This window comes from Plectropomus leopardus, chromosome 21, assembly GCF_008729295.1.
Source record: "Plectropomus leopardus isolate mb chromosome 21, YSFRI_Pleo_2.0, whole genome shotgun sequence".
Classification (NCBI taxonomy): domain Eukaryota; kingdom Metazoa; phylum Chordata; class Actinopteri; order Perciformes; family Serranidae; genus Plectropomus; species Plectropomus leopardus.
Window position 1 is genome coordinate 15711769 of NC_056483.1, and position 21455 is coordinate 15733223.

Below are 21455 nucleotides of genomic sequence, written 5' to 3' on the forward strand. Positions count from 1 at the left end.
CTTAAAGACACACACACACACACACACACATGCACACATGCACACTACCACAGTAGTCTGCCCAAGAACACTCACTGTGTCTATTTATAGCCCGTGCTTGTTGAACTGATCCAGGGTAAATCAGACAAGATAGTCAGTAAAAGCAAAGTGCAGCTACTGATCTTAGTATGGATGAATCATCCAGCGAAGGCCTCGAAATACTCACACTGAATCTTTGACATTTGTCTCATTTTGCCATATGTGTCACAAAGAATCCGTGACAAAGAAACCTTGTTTAAATATGTCATTGTGTTATAATCGTAGGTTGTGATTAAAATAAGGGCCAAAATTAAAGAACATACAAAAGCAGTTTTGACTCCCAATGTTTTGTTAAGCCACTGATGTCACTGTGCCCTGACCCTCCTCAGATGCCAGCCAAAGTGCAGGGTCCACTCATAAACATACCCAGAGGGTAGATGGCAGATTAAATGACCAGTGGCTGTAATTTAACATGACATTTTCTCAGTGCTGGACCTGTGTGGTACCTGTGGTGCCCAAAGTAATGTTCCCCTGTCCACCCTTCCAAAAAAGAAAAAAGTTTTATTCTTATCTTTTATATTTATTGTATTTATTAAAACAAGAGCCAGTTGGGAATCAAGACAAAAAACTTAACAGAAAAGTTGAGTTATGGGAAAACATTTTTGATTGGAAACACACAAACTTGATTCAAGTCTTGTGGTGTGAGGGAAGACCCCCAGGGAACCCTCAATGACCCAAGTGAGGCAACACATGTAGGACATAATAGAATCAGCACTTACACATTTACGTTGCACTTTTCATATACACAAAGTAAAATTATTATTTGGTTTTCATAAATAAGACTTTTGGCTTATTTTAAAATAAAAGCATAGGTCTACTGTCTTAACCCTTTGAAACCTGGATCACCATCAGTTGTCTTGGGCTGCCTTACACAAGCATTAAGATCTTTGAACCCCAAATAAACTGGTTTGATTTCTTTCTTTGCAAAACAATCAGTAAAAGGTGTCAAACAAATAACCTGAATTGGCTTTTAAAAAGAGAGAGAGAGAGAGAATCATTAGAAAATGATCAGATAACTAGGGGAAAATATCAAGAAATCCATATTCATAACTACATATTTAAAATTTCACTACAGAAATAAATAAATACATTTATTTTAGATTTTTTTCAGGTGATTTTGTCTTTTTTTCTTTTACTTTTTTCTAATTTCAGGTAGTTTCTTGTAATTTTTTAAAATTAATTTCTCACTTACTTTTGGATAATTTCTTGTTTGCTCATTGCCTTATTTTCATGTTTTTAAAAGAAATCAAGCCAATTTGCTCAGGTTTCAAAGGGTTAAGATATATCCAAATAGTGACAGCCAAGGTGCATCATTGTAAATCATCTGAGAGAGATACTGCAAAACTGTGATTTGAAATGTTATTAAAACAACAAAACCCAACAGGACACTATGTAGCCTATGTATAAGACAAGTTTAAAACAGCATTAAAATTAATGTTTAAAAAAAGGAGAGAGAGTGAGCAAAAGAGAGAGAAATATTATAACATTATCAAAATAAGGTAAAATTATCCAGCAACTACATTATGACTATTAGAATTGCATTTTCAAACTAGTTTAAATAACATGTATTTGTTTTATTTTATTTTGTTTTATTTGCATGTTTGTGTATTTTTATACTTTCCTTTTCTTTTTTTCTCTCTCTTTTTGTTGCATATTTTAGGCAATTTTCTTATTACTATTATAATTAAATTATTACTTTTTGGGGGGATGGGGCAGTTTGTGGGTCATTTCATGTCAAGTTGCCCATTGTCTTCCTGTCATGTTTGTATATATATACACATATGAGTGGAGTTTCCAAAGTTTCCAATTATATCACACAGAATTTTCGCATGAAGTTAATTAAAGTCAAAAGGCTAGTCGTGGCTGACAGTGAGAGAGGAAGAAGTATCAGGATTTTTGAAACTGAATTAAACATTCATTTGAATTCACACCGTCTTCGGACCAACCGATATTTCATTGTGGATCGCGAGGTATATAAAGAGCCTCATTCGTTTATAAGGTTGACTTTGGGTATTGTTTATTGTGTTCTCTGCTATTTTCAATGACTGACTCGATCAGGTTTCAGTACGCTTCCTCTGCTTCCTGAAGTTGCGGTTACTAACGTTTCCTTGCTGTTTTAGCAGTATCTTCCACCCTCCGTATAGTCACACAGTGCACTCTGGGTAATATGCTGGACGTTGGGGATGACATCAGCGCGTGTTGAGGACCTGTACTGTGGTGATACTACTTTAAACGCACCACGAGATACGAGTGAAAGCATATACGGAGGTCGGCAGATAGACACTTTGTTACAGTGGCTCATTATTTGTTGGTTAATGGGGTCTAATAGGTATCTCTGTTTTTGTTTTTGTTTTTGTTTATACAATAACTGCGGCCACAGAACTTTATTTAAATTACGTGATTAGTTATGTGTGAATGTAAACACTCCCACCTTAAACAACAACAAACACCAAAAAATCAAATTTTTATTTATCCTACACCGCAAAGCACAATGGGATAAAGCAGTCAGAATATGAGCACGACAATTCAATAAAGAAATAAAACGTATTTGCATAGTTTTCCTTTTTATTTGCTTCATTGTTAAATTGCATAGCATCCCTGCGTTACATTGTAACAATGTGCAGTAAATGTAACAGCATGCAGTCTATTGTTAAAATAAACTGCATAAGGTGACTGTGACAGTACCGACTTCTGCCACATAGCGGCGCACTATCTCCAGGTTAGTAAACCCACTATTGTTATTTCTATTTTATCATTGATTTTCACCCTTATATACATTGGCTATGGTTGCTTTTTCTCTTCAAGAACCTTTTAGTAATTGATTTGAAATGATTTTTAATGTTTGTTACCTGAGAAGGTCGACTGACTCATCTGGTGCTGAAGAAATGTTAAACATTTGACACACCTTATGTGTCTCAAAAGTTAAAATGTAACAAGCACCTCACGTGGTGGCACCTGTAATTTTTAGAGTGTAAGTGAAAGATTGTAGCACTTAAAAACTAACTTTGACATATTTCTAAATCTTGCATGTCCTTCCTCGAACTAGTTGTTACTATTCTGCTGTTGTTGGCAACCTGATTTTATCAAAGCCTTAATACTGTCACTCACAAACTTATTACAAACTATAAAAAAGGTAAAATATATCTTTTTTTATTATTTATATGGAAATACAAAATTAAGATACATGCATTGGTAATGGCATAAATACAGAACGATCGCCATAAAAAAATATTCATAAAAACTCAGGAAAAATTAAGCTCATGGAAGCTCCCACTGTAACAGCTCCTTTAGTTGGTAGAAAACAACCACCTGCTTGTCATGTAAAAGCAGATGTCCTTTTCATCTTATTGTACTGAACAAAGAGATGCCAAAGCAAAGAAACAACATATACACTTTATCACATCAACATACACTTTGGTCAATTTAAAAAAAAAAAAAAAAAACAAGTGGCAAGGTGATAAATGCACTGATCAGTGGACTGAATCATTTAGATGTAGTGAAGAGTATGACGTATAACAAAAAAGCAGCATTCGTGATCAATGTGGAATAGTCAGTTTAACTAAAACATTGAATTAGTGGTAATAAAAGTAACTCAATGAAAGGTAGTGGACCAAAGCAGCACAATAATCAGTCCATTTTAATGACTAAAGGCCTCTTATGTGAGTGCCTGTACCATAGATTGTTTCTCCTGTTATCTAAAAGACTACTTGTAACAAAACCGCTCTGGACCATATTTCAACTTTGGATTGGTATTGTATATAAATGCATGTAGCTCTTAAAAATAAAGATTATATGCATGTCAAAATACTGTTACACAAAATATGTTTTAAAAAAAAGGCAAAAACAGCTTTGTGTTGATCGTGAATCACACCTGTCCTCTCTATTCTATCCAAACTAACTACAACTTAAAAACAATATGTACAAATGCCACAATCTTGTGCCTTAGTAAAAGTCATTATCCCTCGTGTTTATTCAACTAACTCCTCATGGTGGAAAATAACAAGCGTGACACTATGTTTTAACAGAGCTTCATTTCTGAGCTTGTTGTGACACTATTGTAAATCCAGCACAGCAATCCATTTTTTTTTTTAAAGTGATCATGTCGAGTGCAGAATCACACGCCAACTGAAATATTCTATGTGATGGTGTAGCTTGGATTACTATTGTCATACCCTATGTAAAAATAGCACCTTGGAGCTAATATGAAAGGCTCGCAGTAAAAAGAAGAGAACATAGAGTTTGTACAAAAAACAGGCACTTCTGAGCACATGTGTGTATAAAATCACACACGATCATATGATGCATGCATGCACATCCATGCACACAGTTAAGACCTGAGAATGCCACAGTAATGATACATGAAACTAAATCAAGTTGCAAAAAGTTGAAAATGAAAACACACTTGCTCTACTACTTTTACTAATTTAATAAGTATTATTTATAATGTACACAAGACATGTCAAATTGTTTAGGCTTTTGTAAAAACAACTACTGTCAATGTATTCCTAGCTCAGTTTCAGGATTAGCTGTTGATAATGGCAAACGACGGAGCTCAGACTGGTTCACTCTGCATCAATTCTTAAAATTTCTCTGCATTAAAAATCCTTTGTAAAAAGCTTCTTATGGCTACAAATGAGCTGCTGAGTCACAGTCTGCTCTTCTCTGAAGACAATTAATTGTATTAAGTTCATATAAAATATCTTTTTTACATTTATGTCCTTTACATTTAAATAAAACCTTGAGGTACACCTTAATACACTCCAAGGCACAGCGGTGCATCAGAGTACACTTCAGACCTCTGAACTTCATTACGTCTCTAGGATTGAACCTGATTGCCTAAAAATGTTCAAATTATTACCTTGTATTTGCGTACAGTTTTACATGACTGCTCAACATGTGATTGCGAACCTTGGCCATCTTGTAAATAAGGCGGATAAATATTGCAAAATGATCTTGAGTAACTCGCCTCTGCCGTCTCTACACAGCAGATATTGTGTTCAGTCTTCAGCACAGGTGACAATATCATCCATCCAGACACCAGTCCGAGGATAAAGAAAGGAAAACAAAACTTAGTCTTTAAAGCCACAAATAGTTGGCACGTTGGCATACTCCACTCCTTCGCTACACCATGAACTGGGTGTATCCCTCAGCGCCTGTGACGATCACATCCATCCAGATCCTCATGGCCTCGGGGGACGGAGCAACCATGTAGTAGATTCTGTCGTGAGTTTTTACGCTGAAGGTGAGGGAGGGGTTTGGACTCTGACAGAGAGGAAGGAAAGTTGAAGGAGGAGAAGGTGAAGGATGGAATGAGAAGAGAGGGAAGCGTGGGAGATGATGAATGGTGAGTGAGAGAAAAAAAAGAAGGGAGAAGAATATTACAAAAAATGCAAGAATATTACATAATGCTCAAGACAGGAGTCATCTGCATGCATCACTTTTGTAGCAACATATAAACACATACCTTATGTGCGTTCTTCAAGTGATCATAATACACTTCTTCAATAGCTTGGAAGTAGATGACTCCTTTCAGCTTGGCTTCATGCTTATCTGCAGAAGACAACAGTAGCAATTTTATAAATATATGAATATAAATATATTTTATCATGGGGGCCATAGATTGTCCAGGATTCGAAAGATAAGTAGATAAATCACTTCACATATATATACACATTATGAATACATTATGATAAAAACATTGCTCAGATAAATGTACTACTGCATGTCTCAACAAAGCTTTTCTTCCATCTATTGCTCTCCTTTTCATTTTAATTTAAAGAAACTATGAACATCTTCACTAAGGTACGAATACAAATATGTTTAAATGTATATTGTAGCGTCTGTTTTGTTAATATGCACTGATTTATATTAGAAATGCATAACATAAAATATAAATTTCTGTTGTAGTTTCTGTGCCTGCATGTGCATCTTCTGCTCTACCTGAATAATAGGAGAGTGTGCGTCGGTTGCGGTCAAAGACGAACCAGCGTTTCTTCCAGGTTTTGATTTTGCCTCCCATTTTGATCAGGTAGCCACGGCAGGTCTTTTCAGAGATGGACAAGTGGAAGCATGTGTCCGCGCTGTGGCCCGCAGACTCAATGTGAGCCCGCAGGTCAAAATCGTCCTTTCGCACCGGCAGGTAGCGTGTTAGCGGTCGGGACTGGGGAGAAAGGAGTAGATGGGTTCATTGAAAGAGAGAGGGCATTGGTTCAAGTGATGAAAAATGATGCATTTATAATGTGTTTAGATAATTCATACAAATCATGCAGATGTATATCATATGTTGGATTAAAGTAAAAGATTCTTTCTTCTGCTGCCAACAGCTGATGGTCCAGGCGAGAGAACAGAAGATGAAAGATGAAGCTTAAACTAAGAGCCGTCGGCTCAGACATGATTGAAACCATACAGAGAGAGGGAGGTATGAAAATGAAAGTACAAACATTTGCTATAGAAACGAGATGAAATGCTTTGTCAAAAAAGTAAACTGTTCCCTGAATTCCCCCAAAAGGTGGCATCGAGTTCAAAATGATCTTTTTCGGTAAAACCACACGACAAATGACTAACTGCTGAAAGAAAGCTTTATTTTTTTTACTTGTTGTGGTAAGGTTCATACTGTTTGAGATTAGAGATTATAGAAAATTAAAACTCATGCCGTACCAAAACATACATCAGTCACATCCAGAAACACTTTTCAATCATGAATGATTTGAGTAAAACATAAATCTTTAATGCTCCTGTCTTTTCTTTCTTACCTGTGCCCTCTGCTTTTCTCGCAGTTTCACCTCACGGTCGATAAGTTTCTGGCGTCTGCTCGTCTCCTCCTGCAGCCTTTTCTCCAGGTCCTCCCTTCTTTTCCTCTCCTCGTCCAGAGCCTGCTTACGAGCTTCCATCTCTTGCTCCTGAGAAATAATTGAACTTGTTACGTTTGAAAACACACACATTCATAGAAATGATGAAATGAAAGTCAAATTTGCCATTTCTGATTTTAACAGCAGTGACCCTGTGACTTCCAACTTTTTTTTTTTATCATAAAGGCGAATAGAGGGACAACATTTATATTTGACAATGACTAAAAGAGTGAAAATGATTGTGATTAAGATCTGATCTCACAGTGACCTTGTGTTCCAGGAGGCGGCTCTTCTCCGCCTGGGCTTCTCTCAGCAGACGCTCCATCTCCTCTAGCTTGATCATATTTGAAGTACTGGCACTGCAACACACAAACACAACACACATTAGCTACACACTTACAACATTTTTTCTGTACAAAGTACCGTTTACACAGTCCTAGGAAAACAAACACTACATCAACTGTAATGTGGCTGATCCTGAAATACACTGAACATATAATGAAAGTGAGCAGCTGCCAAGGTAATCAGTTAAACCTGTTACACCAGCAGCAAGTGTGACAAACGGCCTCCATTCTGACTTTTGTGTGTGTTTTTTCAGGTGTTACAATTTCAGAGAATCTCTGGTTCAGTGCCACAGTAGTGGGTGTACAGATATACAGCAGTGGATCAAAAACAAACCAAAAAACAGAAGAAATCCCTTTCGATCATCACTCCTGACCCTCAAAAGGTGTGTGGCGGTGTATTTTTCTGCAGAAGTTCTGCTCTCTGCTTGTATTTTCTTATTTTCTTTGTTATTTCTGTGTTTGGGACATTCATGGTCGTGTACACCAACAGCACTCAACTGAGGTTCCAGACTGAAAGCAGCAGGCATCCGAGAGAGACAGCACCAAAAACTTGAGTATCGAGGCTAAATGAACACACACAGTCATGTCTTGAAATGTTCTGTTTAGCATTCCCACAAAAAGGTTATGGCTTCCTGGAAATATTCCTGATTTTTTACCATTTCTGTGTGTGTGTGCTGAATAAAGAGGAAATACATTAGGAAAGGAAGCCTGGATGTGAAGGAAATCTAAAGACCGGACCGTCTCTCTGTCCTCTCTCTCTCAGTAAGACTTTCTAACTGCTGTGTCACTGTTGTCGGTTTAGTTCAGCAGGCCAGTTCAGGTCTCGCACACTGCAGATGGTCTACACATGACATGCATTCTTGACTGACTTCACAGAGAAGGGATTCTTGTTTATGTTTGTTATATTTAATAGTATTTTTCTCTCAAAATTCTCCCCTCTCTCTCCTTCTGAAATGCAAACACACACTCCCCAACAAACTCTCTTATCCAGAGCCAGAGGGAAATGGATACCCAGTGTTGATCTGTGATGATGTCACAACATTGTTAAGATGAATGGTACACATTAGACTCAGTCTAAACAAATCAGGAAGGAAGGGGGAGGGCGAGAGACTGAAGTAGCGTAACCCAAGTAATCGAATAGAGAAAATAAAAGGACTGGGAAGGAGGGTTAAAAAAAAAAGAAAAAAAAACAAAAGGAAGAACAAAAAAAAAAAATGCTTTCCCGCCCTCTGGGATTTTTTTTTTTTTTTAACTGACCACCACAGATTTACATACTAGTGAAAATGGATGTGAAGTCGCCTTTGCAGGCAGTTAGCATGTTCATTATTATTCACTTTCATTCTAAAAACTACATAGGCAGAGATAAAAATCAACTTGCCACCAAGCATTGAAAAAATATGATAGGACAACATAATTATATCAGCACCTGTGATTTAAGTATATGCAATATTTTAGTCTAGCAATTGTATCTAAACTGATTTCACGCAGGATACGTCCCCCGTTTTTCCGTCATTACTCACATGAACACTAATCGAACCAATTCGATCTCATCTCGCATTCTGTCTTTCCTCAAGTCCTCCCATCCCTACGCTTTCCTCTTACCTCAATCGATGAGAGGGAATCGCACTCATCGTCATTGTAGATCAGCCCAGTTCAAATCTATTCACTGGATTACTTTCTCTTGCTCCCGCACTTGAATCTCCAGAAAATAGGGAACATAACTGACAAGAGGACAAAAATATGCAGTTCTACCATAAAACTACTCATTTGTCCAGCACTGATCCAGGTTCCACTACACAAGTCTTCCAATCCTGTCTAAGCTGGAACAATAAAATCCAACTAGAGCCATACTGAGGATCTCAGAGGCAGCCTGTTCCACGGAAAACTTGAGAGGTCAATCTGCAAATGGTTTGGGACTGTGCAAAAATGTATCTACAGAGGCAAGACCAAACCATTCAGAGAAACAAGAGGAGGGGAGACAAAAGACAGATGCAACCACTGTAAAAAGGAGTGAAGGAAAGCAAGCACACATGGTTTTAGTCCAGACGGGGGGTGGACCCCCTAAATGTGCCCCCTCAGTCGTACTGGTTTGCTCAGTTCATCTGAACCTGAGGGGCATGACTGCGAACACACACACACACACACACACACACACACACACACACACACACACACACACACACACACACACACACACACACACACACACCTTCATGTTTTCCGTCTTCCGTAACCTGACCCTTCGAACACTAATCAAGAGTCCCCCTTAACTCATATAACACACGCAGTTCTACACATCTTATTCTCCGAGGAGGGACCATGAAAGGCGGGAAACCTCGGCTTTGCTGCTCCACACACTTTTTACATTAACTCACTTTCTACTCTTTGTTCACCCCCTCTTCCCACAGTCAATGTTTCATATTATGAACACAAAGAGACATTTTTGTGTGTTCAAGTTTTCAATTTTCAGTGTGTTTTCTGACATATTTCAACTTTTCAGCCTTCCTGTCATTCACTTCTGTCTTTATCTGCCTGTTTTTTTAAAAATCATTCAACGGGAGTGTAGAACATTCTAGTGAGACATGTTCATTAGCATATACTTTACATAGAAATTTTAAAGCTGAACTATTTTTTTCACTTAATACACACTACGGACAGGCATAACTCTTTTTGTTTCTGTTACTTCTGTGATTATCAACACACATATTATGATAGCAATGGTATGAGATATTTCCCTGTATCACAGCATACAGTATTACACATTTACTGTTGTCATAATAGTCAAAACAACAGCTAAAAAGAATTTTTAGCTGTTGTTTTGGTTGAACACACACTTGAATATAATTGTAACTTGAAACTATTTGTTTTTAAATGTAAGTATGTGTCAAAAGCCTGACAGGCAGTGGAGGAGGAAAGGAATGCGCACTGGCAGGAAAGATTCTCTGTCTGGTTGGAATTTTTTATCTACACCGTGGACAAGCAAATGTAAACACTGTGATAACCATCAATTTCTATACCATGGTATACTTTGGAAGCAGTATACCACTGCAACCCTAGTACACACACACATCAACAATACATGCTGGCAACACTTACCTAGAGACATTATCAGGGGAGCAAGCAGAGATGCTGGTTTCAATGGAATCAGTGCTGTCCACACTCATTGTGTCAAAAGCCTGGTTGTCACGGTATCCAAAGGCATCGAGGTAGACATTGGTCTGGGAAGCTGCTCGGGAGCCGGGCTGACCTGGAGAGACGTACACAGAAAGAGAAATGAACAACTGCCTCATAATGACTAACATTATTTAGTCTTCTCATACATGTGGAAACATTTGCATTGTACCTGTGTCTGTCACTCCATCTGGGACCACAGTTTGCCCAGATGGCTTCAATTTTGGATCACAATGCCCTGCCACTGTGAAACGCTGTTATACTATCAGTGGAAAAACAAATCCACACCTTATTGGTGTAACTTCTCTTGCTAAAATCCGTCCAAATATTAGGACAAACAAACAAACAAACAAACAAATAAATGGTGTGCAAAATGAGTATATGCAGTAAAGCAGAGTCCCAAAAAATTAACTTAGGCAGTCCAACAATGTCTGGAAAGAAAATGAGATGTCCTCTCCAGCAGAACGAGAAATGACTCCAAAAATAACGGTGCAGATATTTTAAAGAGATCAGCCTCTGGGTACAGGAAGAAACTTACAAAAAAACCCTGATACCATCTGCCCCATGCAGTAGACCCACCCATCTGATGAGCCAGATCAAGGGACCAAAGGGCCCAGGGGACCAGATACAAGTACCAGTGTCCGGGAAAAACGGCAGGACTATTAAAACATAAGGCACACAATACTCAACAAATATTTACATTTGCAAATGTGTTTTTTCTCTCTAGTAAAAGTGCGGCAATGAAATAATTATAGATTAAAGATCATAATGTGGTTAGTCTGCACATAGGTTAATACATTTTCACTGAAAATACTAAGACCATATACACGCAAAAGTTAACATGTAAAAAAAAAAAAAAAAAAGCAAGAGTCCTTGAGGTAAGCGACCACCCTTCATCTTTCAGCAGTTAAATCTGCATTCAAAACCACATGTCAGCATACAAGTAAACACCGGGAAAAAGATTTACACTCTGTGGAGAGTGAACAGCGCATTTTCGCAATGATGGGAAATGGCTGGTTGACATTTGTGGCAGGAAGTTGACTTCTAAGAAATGCACTTCTAAGCAATTTTTCATGTAACACTTTAACCAACAAAAAATTTTCAAATTATTCAAACTCAACCAGCACCTCTGCTGAATACTCACACGCACAAACACACACGTACATTTGATGGAGCAGCCCTCCTTCACTATCTCCACTGAGAGATAAACAAGTGAAACAATTTGTGATACAAAAAAATCGCAACGAGTGGCACACCCACACACAAAACCATAATGATGACAGATGTTGCCATTTTGGGTGTATTTCCATGTAATAACCCCAAAAGCATGTTTGTTTGTGCTAGTAAAGGGACACAAATAAGAGATAAAACTGACAGATAAAGATAGTCCTTGTAAGTGAAGTGAATCTGTGTACCTGCATGTAGTCTACTGAGTAAGTGTGTTTAAAGGTGTGTGAGCAGATGGGCCTTATTTATGTGTGTGTACCTTTATGAAGACGCCGAGATTCAGTTTCCTTGTTGGATAGGGAGAGAATTCTTGGAAGAATGCTGCCACAACTTGTGCTCTGCACCAGGGGATGATGGGGCTAAAAACAAGAAGAGACCAAACTCTTTTACTTCCATGTCTTTGTAATAATAAAAAAAAAATCTTGCATGTACCTTTGAAATGACACATTTACAACACTCGCAACCCAATTGAATACATAATTTAAGAAAATGAGTTAAAGATGAGCAATAAAAAGCATGACAATAATAACTTTGTATTGATTTCTTTCATTTATTATGCATGCATGACGACTGATATGTGTACCTTGGTAGGGAAGCTGCGTCCCAGTGTTGCACACGTGAACTGGGGGGTCATCATGGGTGTGGTTTTCTTCCTGGGTAATGTGTCACTTAGATGAGAGCCCCCCTCCCTTTCAGACCTCTTCCTCTCTTCCAGCAAACGGAAATGCTGATCAAACACACCACAACAGAGGGAGGGGATGTACACAGTTAGTTGAGTAACAATTATTCACCTTTTACATTACTCTTGATCAAATTAATGACAAAAATGATCCAGTTTCATTTTTGGTTATTTAACATTGGCCCACTTATTTCAGGAAAACAGGAAAATGTAATGACTTAAAGTCAATGAGTGTGGGATTTGAAATGTACTTTTACTGTCTTTCAAAAAAGAAACAGCAACAACTACAATTCTTTAATCCATATTGACTAATATCAGCCATATGAATAAATACTCATTTATTCATTTGTGTATTAGATTATTATTATTATTAGTTTATTAATTGTACACAATAACTGAATTTACCTGAGGAATTCTCAATTACTTATTCAAATCATCACGTAGCAATAGCGTAAAATGTGCATCTGATTTCCACACACTATGTTTTTCACACAAAACAGACAAATGCAAAGTTACTGACACACACACACACACACAAACATACACACTCATTACCTGCCTGTGTCGGTGGTGGTGTTTTTTGACAGGAAGGGGAGGTGGAGGAGAGTCAGGGAGGGGAGAGGGATCTCTATATGACACCATGTTCTCTGGCCAATGCACAGAGGGTGTTTTGGGGAGGGGGCGAGGACATACATGGGAGGAAGAGGAAGAGGAGGAAGAGGAAGGACATTCGGCAGGTGAGGAAGAATGACAGAGCTTTGGAGAGAAGAAATGAACATTATCAGAAAACTGACATAGTGCAAAAGAAGAAGGGAAAGTGGGGAAAATAACACTCTCATACATAAACACACACGCACACACACACACACACACACACACTTTGCATCATCTATATCTGCGTATTTAGCTACATACGCAAGCCCTTAACACCACTACACACACCTCATCCTCCAATGGTTTGGGGCTGTCGTCGTCAGGGGAGGGGTTTGCCTCGGACTCAGGAGAGGCATTGGCCAGAGTGGGGTCAGGGGCAGGTTTAGGGTCCCCCCCAAGCTGTGAGTAAAGCTCATTGATTTCACTGACTGTGACATAGCCCTGGAAGGTGTCAAGTGGAGAGCAGGGGGAGAGAGAAAGGGTGAGGCGTGGCATGAAGTGAGTCAGCCATATTAATGACAAACCCTGGAATTAGTTGTAAGAATGATGCAGAAATTGGTGGCAATTTTAGCAGTTTCAAAGCAACAACAGAACAGTCAGACAGTTAACATTCATTATGTGGAGTACACAAGACAATGGACACTGTTACAAGGTTTCCTCATTATTAATATATGTGAGTATAAGCTGTGCATTAATGAAATAAGTCTGCTCAAATTCCTGTATCTTCTCTTTTTGTGTTGCAGGGACTGGTAGTTACAGCAAGAAAACAAAAATGGGGATAAAGAAGGAAGGTACAAAAGACGAGATGAAAAGATGAGATGTATTTAGAAAAGATTTTGTGGACAGAATTAGCAAAACAAGACAAAAGTACCTCTGCATTCTTGAGAGAAATAGAGGAAAGGCGGGAGGAGAGGGTGCACAAGTTGCTTGGAGGAGGAGAAAGTGTGGCAGAGGAGATGTCACAGCCACGATCACTAAAAGACTGACACACATCAGCCAGAGAGGCTGTCTCCTAGCAGAGAGGGAAACCCCAGCAATTAAAAATGATGGGATTCCTACCCACTTCAAGAGATTTAGGAATTCAAAGAGGACGGTCTCCATTTTTTTGTTGGACAGCTGTTAATCAAACCTACCTCCCTTAGTGTGAAACTTCGGCCACCAGTGAGGTCAGCATATTTTCTTTCCAGCACGGTGAGGTTTTCCTTCTCCTAATAGACAGAAAAAGGAAAACAATGATGAAAACAAATGTAAACTTTTAGTGATAGTTTTTTTTTTCATCATGCAAACATAGATATTTTTGTACCCTTTGTAACATTGCTTCGAGGGTGCTCCTCTCCTTCAAGAAGCTCTCTTTCTCTCGCTGAGCCTGCTGGCTTATCTGTGCTGCCTGCTTCTTCAGAGTTAACAGTCGCTCCTGAAAGAAAAGCAAGTGTTTGTCTATCATACTTAAAAAGTATAACACTAACATCATTGCCAATGTTTAAGTTTACGTGCTTTCAAACCACTTTAAACAAATATTTGTTTCACCATAAATCCGTTCATCTCATACATTTTGAAAAGCCTGCACATGTATTTGAATTCATTCTGGATTTCAAATCAAAATATAACATTGAGATATTGTACTGCATACATTTTTTCCATAGGTTGGACTCAAAAACACTCAGACAAACTGCCGTTACCTTGCGAGTGACAGTGCTCCGCTGGTAGTCTGCGATCTCCCGCAGAAGTTGTTGCGTATGGGTCTCCTTCTCCTCATCTTGCCTGCTCTCTTTCTCCAGTTGCTGGAACTCCAGGTCCTCGAAACGCTTTGACTCTGCATCCAGCACCTCGCAGTCCTGACATACAAACACACACAAGAGATAAACACAGTAAACAGGAGAGACAAATAAAGCAAAGTTAAAGGGCAAACTTAACTTGACATACTGTTATAGCACATACATGTCATAAAACATGCAAGATGCAGGTAAACAAAAAAAATACCAAAAGTACAAGACCAAAGGACTTGTACTCATACACACCAGTATATCTGGCAGGTAAATGCATGCAAAAACATGAATTTAATATTATCTTAAGATTCACCATGGACCTTGGTGTGGCACTGGAAAATATTGGTTATATGGTTCAGACAAAATACTATGTTCATAAACAACCCAACACAACCTGAAATTTACTCTAATTTGAAAATTAACCATTGAAACTTAAAGTGTTGGGAATTCTCTCTAGGTATTTATTAATTAATTAACGTAAAACTCTGAGATGAAACAGCTTTGAGACACAAAGAAATACACAAGCAATTATGTATCAGAAATGAGTTTTTTCATCTCACAGTACACAGAGACACAGATGCAGCAAATCGGACACACATCCCTGATGTTTTATCACCACCTAACCGTCATGCAGAGTACTACACCGAAGCATAACCAGTGTCTGAGAAAACATGCAATATGTTACATACAGCATTCTGCCATAATACAGATTTTTTAAAAGTACTGTCTATTCAAGAAATCTTTTTTAAGAACATGTTATGTGGGAGGAAAGCAGAGCACCCAGAGAAAACCCATGCAGGTTAGGTTAAGTGGTGACTCTTAATAGCCTGTAGGTGTAAATTTGAGCATGAATGTCTGTCTCTATTTGCAATGTGATTAACTAGAAACCTGTCTAGGTTGTGCCCCACCCTCTCATCCAATGTCAGTTGGGATCTGCTCCAATGCTCTACTTCCTCTTAAGCAGAAGCGGAGTATATCTAATGGGTGGATGGATAGATATTTATGTATGAGAAACAAAATGTGAAGCTGTAAACCCTTTGCCCAAATGTCAGTGTAATTCTATGACAACAAAACAGGTCTCAACGGAAAAACTCTAAGATATTTTATACTCTTACAGGCTGATGAAATAAATGTGTAGATAACAAAAACCCAAGGAGTTAAAGATTGAGAAGGAACACATAAACCAGGTAAGGATCAAAAGGGCAGGGTGGAGAGCACGAGAGCTTAGAGAAGAAAATGTGTGAATATTCACATGCAAGTTCAAGTATGTATCACGTGTCTCTTTCTTGACTCTTTTTGTGTGAACACCTGTCTGCATACACTGTATGTTTTAAGTGTTAATGTGCATATGTGCAGATGCTGTACATGTGCCTTTGCTCTGGGTCACTCTATCAGTGTGTGCATGCACAGCTGCTGAATTTCCCACTTATGTAGAGATCTATGCTAGTCCATGTGTTGTGATTTCGTGCATGGATCCATTGGTCTACACGCTAAAGTATATATCTCCTTGTGCATGTGTTTGTGAGGTGTGTGTGTGTGTGTGTGTCTGTACTGACCCTGGCCAACTGCTCCTGCAGGGGCTCCTTGGTGGCCTCAGGGCAGCTGTCCAGCTGAGAGCGCTGCTCACACACAATCTGAGCCAACCTCTCTACTCTGTCCCTTTCTGCCTGTAGCAACTCGCACGCCTGGCATACACACATGTACATAACACAGACACACATACGTGCCCACACAAACACGCATACGTGTACACGCATATGTGTACATACAAACAAAACACACACGCACACAGGACAGAGAGAGGATGGCAGCGTTAGTGGGACTGGGGAGCCACAGTTAGTCACTACTGCGACCAGGTCAGCAAGATTAGCCTAGAGGGAGGAGGGAGGGGAGGGAAAGCTGGAGAAAAAAAATCTAGAAAGGGATGTAGAACTGGGTAGGTATTGAGTAGAAATAAAGATAGTATGGATGGTGTCATGAGTTCTTTCTCCTGTCTTTCTTCCTCCGTTTGTTTGAATAGAAATGACTGAGGGAATGGATGAGAAGGAATGGCTCAGTACATTAATGATCCTCTCTATAAATAACACAACATATACACACACCCAAAATCTGTACAGGCACTCAACTTTACCTGAACAGAAGCTTTAGACACTCAGGGCAACTATTACCTATCTGATCATTCTGTCTCTCTTTCCCTCTGGCTCACTCAGTATCACAATGCAGTTTTATACAATATCTACCAGCTGTGGGGTCTATGAAAATTTTACAATCTGGCTAGGACTCAAACCACAGCATGTGCATGCAAACACACACATGCACACACCGAATTCAGTCTGTTTATCCACTTACACTCGTCCCCACCCTGTCAATGATACCATATATTGGTATAAATGTGGACGGACACACACATACATGCACACACGCACTTGCACGCCCACACCCACTGCCCTGCCACAGGAGTGTGAGAGATAGGATCACTCGGTGACCGCTATACCCTAGGCAGTATTAGCAGATATATATTTGGACCAGAGAGCAGGAGAGGGATTATCACCTACCAGTTAGTCACATGACTCCTAAATGTATGACAGTCTCAGAGTAGAGAATGTATTTTCAATACCACACTCACAAATACAGCGTAGGAAGGGAAACGTTGCCATTTAATACCCATTTTGAGTGTATAAAATTAAAGATGATATGGTATAAGTCTTGATACACATTTTTTACATTAATTACTGTATGTTTTTCCCCGTACAAAGCACTAATATCACTCACCAGCCTGCCAGCAAAGAAATACAAACAATTTCCAGACGATGTATCATCAGAAACCTGAGTCAGTGCGTGCTCTTTGCTTTTGGTCTCTGTGTCCTCCATTATGAGGAGCAACCGTCTCACTCTCATTGTTAAAGTGAAGTGAAGCCCATTAGATACCTTTTCTTTTTCTTGCTGAGACTTGGTCTCTAGGTCAGCCATCCTGGTGTGAAGTGCTTCCAGAGCGTCTTTTTCCTGCTGGAGAGCAGCTACCTCTGACTCCTGTTCAGCCTCCACAAGAGCTCGCTCAAGCTCCACCTTGGATAGATACACGCCAGTAAGTAAAATCATTTGTGGTGATTCTTTAGCCTTACCTTTATCAAAATCTGTACATGACACTACCTGAATAATGTGCTAACAAAATTTGTCACTCATTAAACAGAAGTATGATCTCTATTTTCTTTAAAATACAGTATTTCCTTGCTTAACATTAAAATATTAATTCTTAAGATGGACATTTTTGCTGCTATATCTGTCGGCCAAAAACGCCTTTGTCCCTCACTCTGCCTTCTCTTTACCTCTTGGGCAGATTCCTCGATTTGGTTGTCCAGCTCTTTAATCTTTTGCTCCAGCTCCTCCATGTTGTTCAGCACCTGAATCCTTTCCTCTTCCACACGCCGCACTTCCTCCTCTGAGGGCCTCATTTCGTGTCCGCGGCGACGGGCTGCATCATCTAGAGCCTGGTAACAACATCATTAACAGAGTCACAGGTTGAACCATTGTTAATATGTAGTTAGTTATCACTTTATCAGAGCCAACATTAGGGATTCATGATAATAGGAGTTGCAACTGCGGGGCGTGTTTGCAGAAAAAAATCTATATCTTATATTAAAAGCTAAATATAATATTTGATCTGCTGTAGAATTATTCTTGGTACTTCCTTTGGGCAATAAAAATGTTCTATTCTATTGCAGCAAAAATATGTGGGCGTACATGAGCACACACAAACACCAGCTGTCAACTCTAAACTGTAACACTTAGCCTACTCTAATCTAATAAATGGGCTGTAAATATCCCCCATCTGTGTACATGAAGGATGTGTACGTCGATACTTTAATACGAGGAGTGATCCTTGTCACTCTTATGTCTTCCAGAAAGAACAGGGAACATAAACACTTCCCACATGAATCCCGATTAATCTTTTAAGAAGCTGACTAAAGTCAAAGGTGCCTCTTCAGCAGTCTTGTACTGTTCAAAAACAGGAGATGTGTATGATGCTGAATGAACATTTAACAAGCATTTGACCCAATCAAACCAGAATGTGCTGTGCATCATCTAACCCATGTTCAGCCTTGGTCAGAAAGGGTCAAATGGGTGACATCGGTCTGAAAGGATCATTGCTGTGGGTGGTTGATGATTGCTTTCAGCTGCGCTTCCCTATCCATTCTCAGTAAATGAATAGGACTCTGCGTAGATGATGGTTTATACATTTCTGTGCATTTAAAAGTAGAGAGGTGAGGATGAGTCTGAAAATGGGGGTAGAAGTAGGAGCGTGTACCTCATTGGTCCTCTGTGTGCGTGGAGAAGGTGAGGGGGCGAAGCTTCGCAGACTGACAACGGGCGACTCTGCCCTGTTGTCTCGGTGGCCACTGCTGCGCCTCCGTCGTACCTGTAGATCATCATCGTAGTAACCATTCTCTGATCCAGTGGAGGCCATGTGTCCATTCACTGTCGCTCCATTAACAGCTGAAGAGTCCGAAAAGACCGATGGTGTGTCATCATCGTCATCATCGTTCAGCTGAAGCTTCTCAAGCTCCTGGTTGATCTTCTGAAGATCTGCCACAGCTGAAGTGGAGCTTGTAGCTGTACCACCTCCATCTCTATCTGTCCGGCCCAGTTCTGAACACAGAGACAAGATGGTCTCCAGCCGCTGTCGCTCCTGCGATGGACACACATACGAGCATGAGTTACAGTATGTGCAAATGTAGCAGTGTCGCTTTCTTATTATTGTTCTTTAGGTGTTGTCTGGGGTAGGATATTTAAAAAGATGTATTTATAAGGCTTACATTCATGTTGCTTTTTTGTTAGCAGGTTCTGATAATTTTTCGCCAAAAGGGGTAAACCTTCAGAGTGGTTATCTTGAGTAACAACCCGAATCTCCCCACCTAATTTTTCTAAACTCACACAGCGAGGAGTGTGGGGGTGCTAAAGAAATACATTATAAGTCCAAGTTCTAAAACAACAGACTTATGGTGATGCTGAATGTGAATGAATATATCACAATATTACAAGTTGAGATATATGAAACAGACAAAAAACCAATCATACATCATTTCAGATAGTACCTAACTTAGAATTATTTTTATAAGAATCGGATGTTCAATATTAAAACCAGAAAAAAACTCATTATGCACTTTTTATACTGACTGTGTAATTTTATGACTTCATATGCATGCCTTTGCATCTTAAAATTGGTTAAAATACATGTACAATTTTGATGTTTTGTATGTTCCATACTAGAGAGAAGGAGTCACAGCTAGTTATATTTATTTTCATCATAAAATCAAATTCCAATACTCAAGTTACCTGTGGAAGCATCGCAGAAGTGAATCCCTCTAGTTAAAATGTCCTTGTTTAATCCAAAAAAACACTCAATACCATCCTGTTTTGTTTGAAATTTACATTCTCTAGTTTAGTATATCCTTTGTGTGGTCTAAAAAGAATATTTCCTCTTACTAGCAATCCCTAGAGCAAGACTTTCCCTTTCAACAGTGCTGCCTGCCTGAACACAGCTATATGGGGGAGCTACGAAGGCTGCAGAGAGTCAAAATACTCCCTCATAGGTTCAGCTTCTCTGGAGGGAGTAGTATGTAAGCCACACAGTAAGCCTGTGTATGTAATATTAGAGGTGGAAAGAGGGAGGTTAGAAAAAAAAGGAATATGGGACAGAGGTGTGTAAATGTGTCTGTGTGTGAGTGCGAGAGCGAGAAAGACTAAGCTAATGAGAAGGTGGACAGCTGTCAACTATGATCGGAAGTGTGCACGAGAACAGGCCATGACATCAAACACAGGAATGTGTCTGTGTGAACTGCCGTTAAGGAAACAGGATACTTTCCAGGGAAATGTGCTCTAGGAAGGAATTTGAGCCATGTGAAGTTTGGAGAATGAAAGCTGTTGAGACCGTTATCTGTCCGTTTAGAAAGCCTAAAGAGAGACATCCTTTTTAAGAGAAGCATCCTAGCATTGCAAATACATCATGTTGAAATGAAATATATCAATATCAATATAAAGTAGTAAATCACAGTATCATTCGGTTAGCGGTGGAGTCATCTTTTATATGGATGTGTGAACAAACATACAAACATACACAGCCCATTTATAGTGTGTAATGTGAACCAGGGGCTGAGGAAAAACAGGCCTGTGTCAGTTTGTCACCTTGTTCTATTCTAATAGACACAAGCCTCTGTGGAGCCCTTATGGTAATCAGCTGTCAACTAGAGAAAGACAGACGGAGGCACAGACAGAGAGAAAGATGGAGATAAAATAAAAGATTGAGAAACAATCAAAGACAGGAAAATAGTTGAGTAGTGTAAGGACATAGAAAGAGAGGAGACACGTGGGGAAATATGAGCTGATGCTTTGGTCTGACACTTGTGTTTATCAATATCAATATCTGAAATTGTTTTAATTCTGCAGTATTGATAAATCAACAACGACTGCGCTTTTTCGCTCTGTCTTATTGTTAATATTTACTGCAATCATTCTGTTATTCTCTGCTAATAATCAAGAGTATGCCCTCAATTTCAGTGTCTACCTGTGATATCAAAAATATTATTGAATATAAATATTTTTAAGTATTGTATTATCGTTAGAAATTCAAACTTTGTGACAGCACCCCCTGACTCATAGTAGACAAAGAGAAGGGAAAGGGAAAAGTATT

General features: G+C 39.1%; 1 protein-coding gene across 4 annotated transcripts in view; it reads right to left on the bottom strand.

Moving 5' to 3' along the window:
* Nucleotides 1-3212: 3212 nt before the first annotated feature.
* phldb2b (pleckstrin homology-like domain, family B, member 2b) overlaps nucleotides 3213-21455 on the bottom strand; it is a 41979-nt gene continuing 23736 nt past the window's right edge. For 2 of the 4 annotated variants that reach the window (XM_042510258.1, XM_042510261.1), the window contains 16 exons: nucleotides 19074-19454; nucleotides 18094-18255; nucleotides 17696-17833; nucleotides 16324-16452; nucleotides 14681-14836; nucleotides 14305-14415; nucleotides 14135-14209; nucleotides 13290-13442; nucleotides 12252-12395; nucleotides 11928-12027; nucleotides 10367-10517; nucleotides 7195-7285; nucleotides 6831-6977; nucleotides 6019-6238; nucleotides 5543-5628; nucleotides 3213-5340 (listed from right to left, as the gene is read on the bottom strand). In XM_042510258.1, the coding sequence (XP_042366192.1) occupies nucleotides 5200-5340; nucleotides 5543-5628; nucleotides 6019-6238; nucleotides 6831-6977; nucleotides 7195-7285; nucleotides 10367-10517; nucleotides 11928-12027; nucleotides 12252-12395; nucleotides 13290-13442; nucleotides 14135-14209; nucleotides 14305-14415; nucleotides 14681-14836; nucleotides 16324-16452; nucleotides 17696-17833; nucleotides 18094-18255; nucleotides 19074-19454 (2385 nt within the window). In that variant the 3' untranslated portion in view covers nucleotides 3213-5199. The remainder of the gene's footprint in view (nucleotides 5341-5542; nucleotides 5629-6018; nucleotides 6239-6830; nucleotides 6978-7194; nucleotides 7286-10366; nucleotides 10518-11927; nucleotides 12028-12251; nucleotides 12396-13289; nucleotides 13443-14134; nucleotides 14210-14304; nucleotides 14416-14680; nucleotides 14837-16323; nucleotides 16453-17695; nucleotides 17834-18093; nucleotides 18256-19073; nucleotides 19455-21455) is intronic. The other 2 variants (XM_042510259.1, XM_042510260.1) reach the window with 2 other exon arrangements.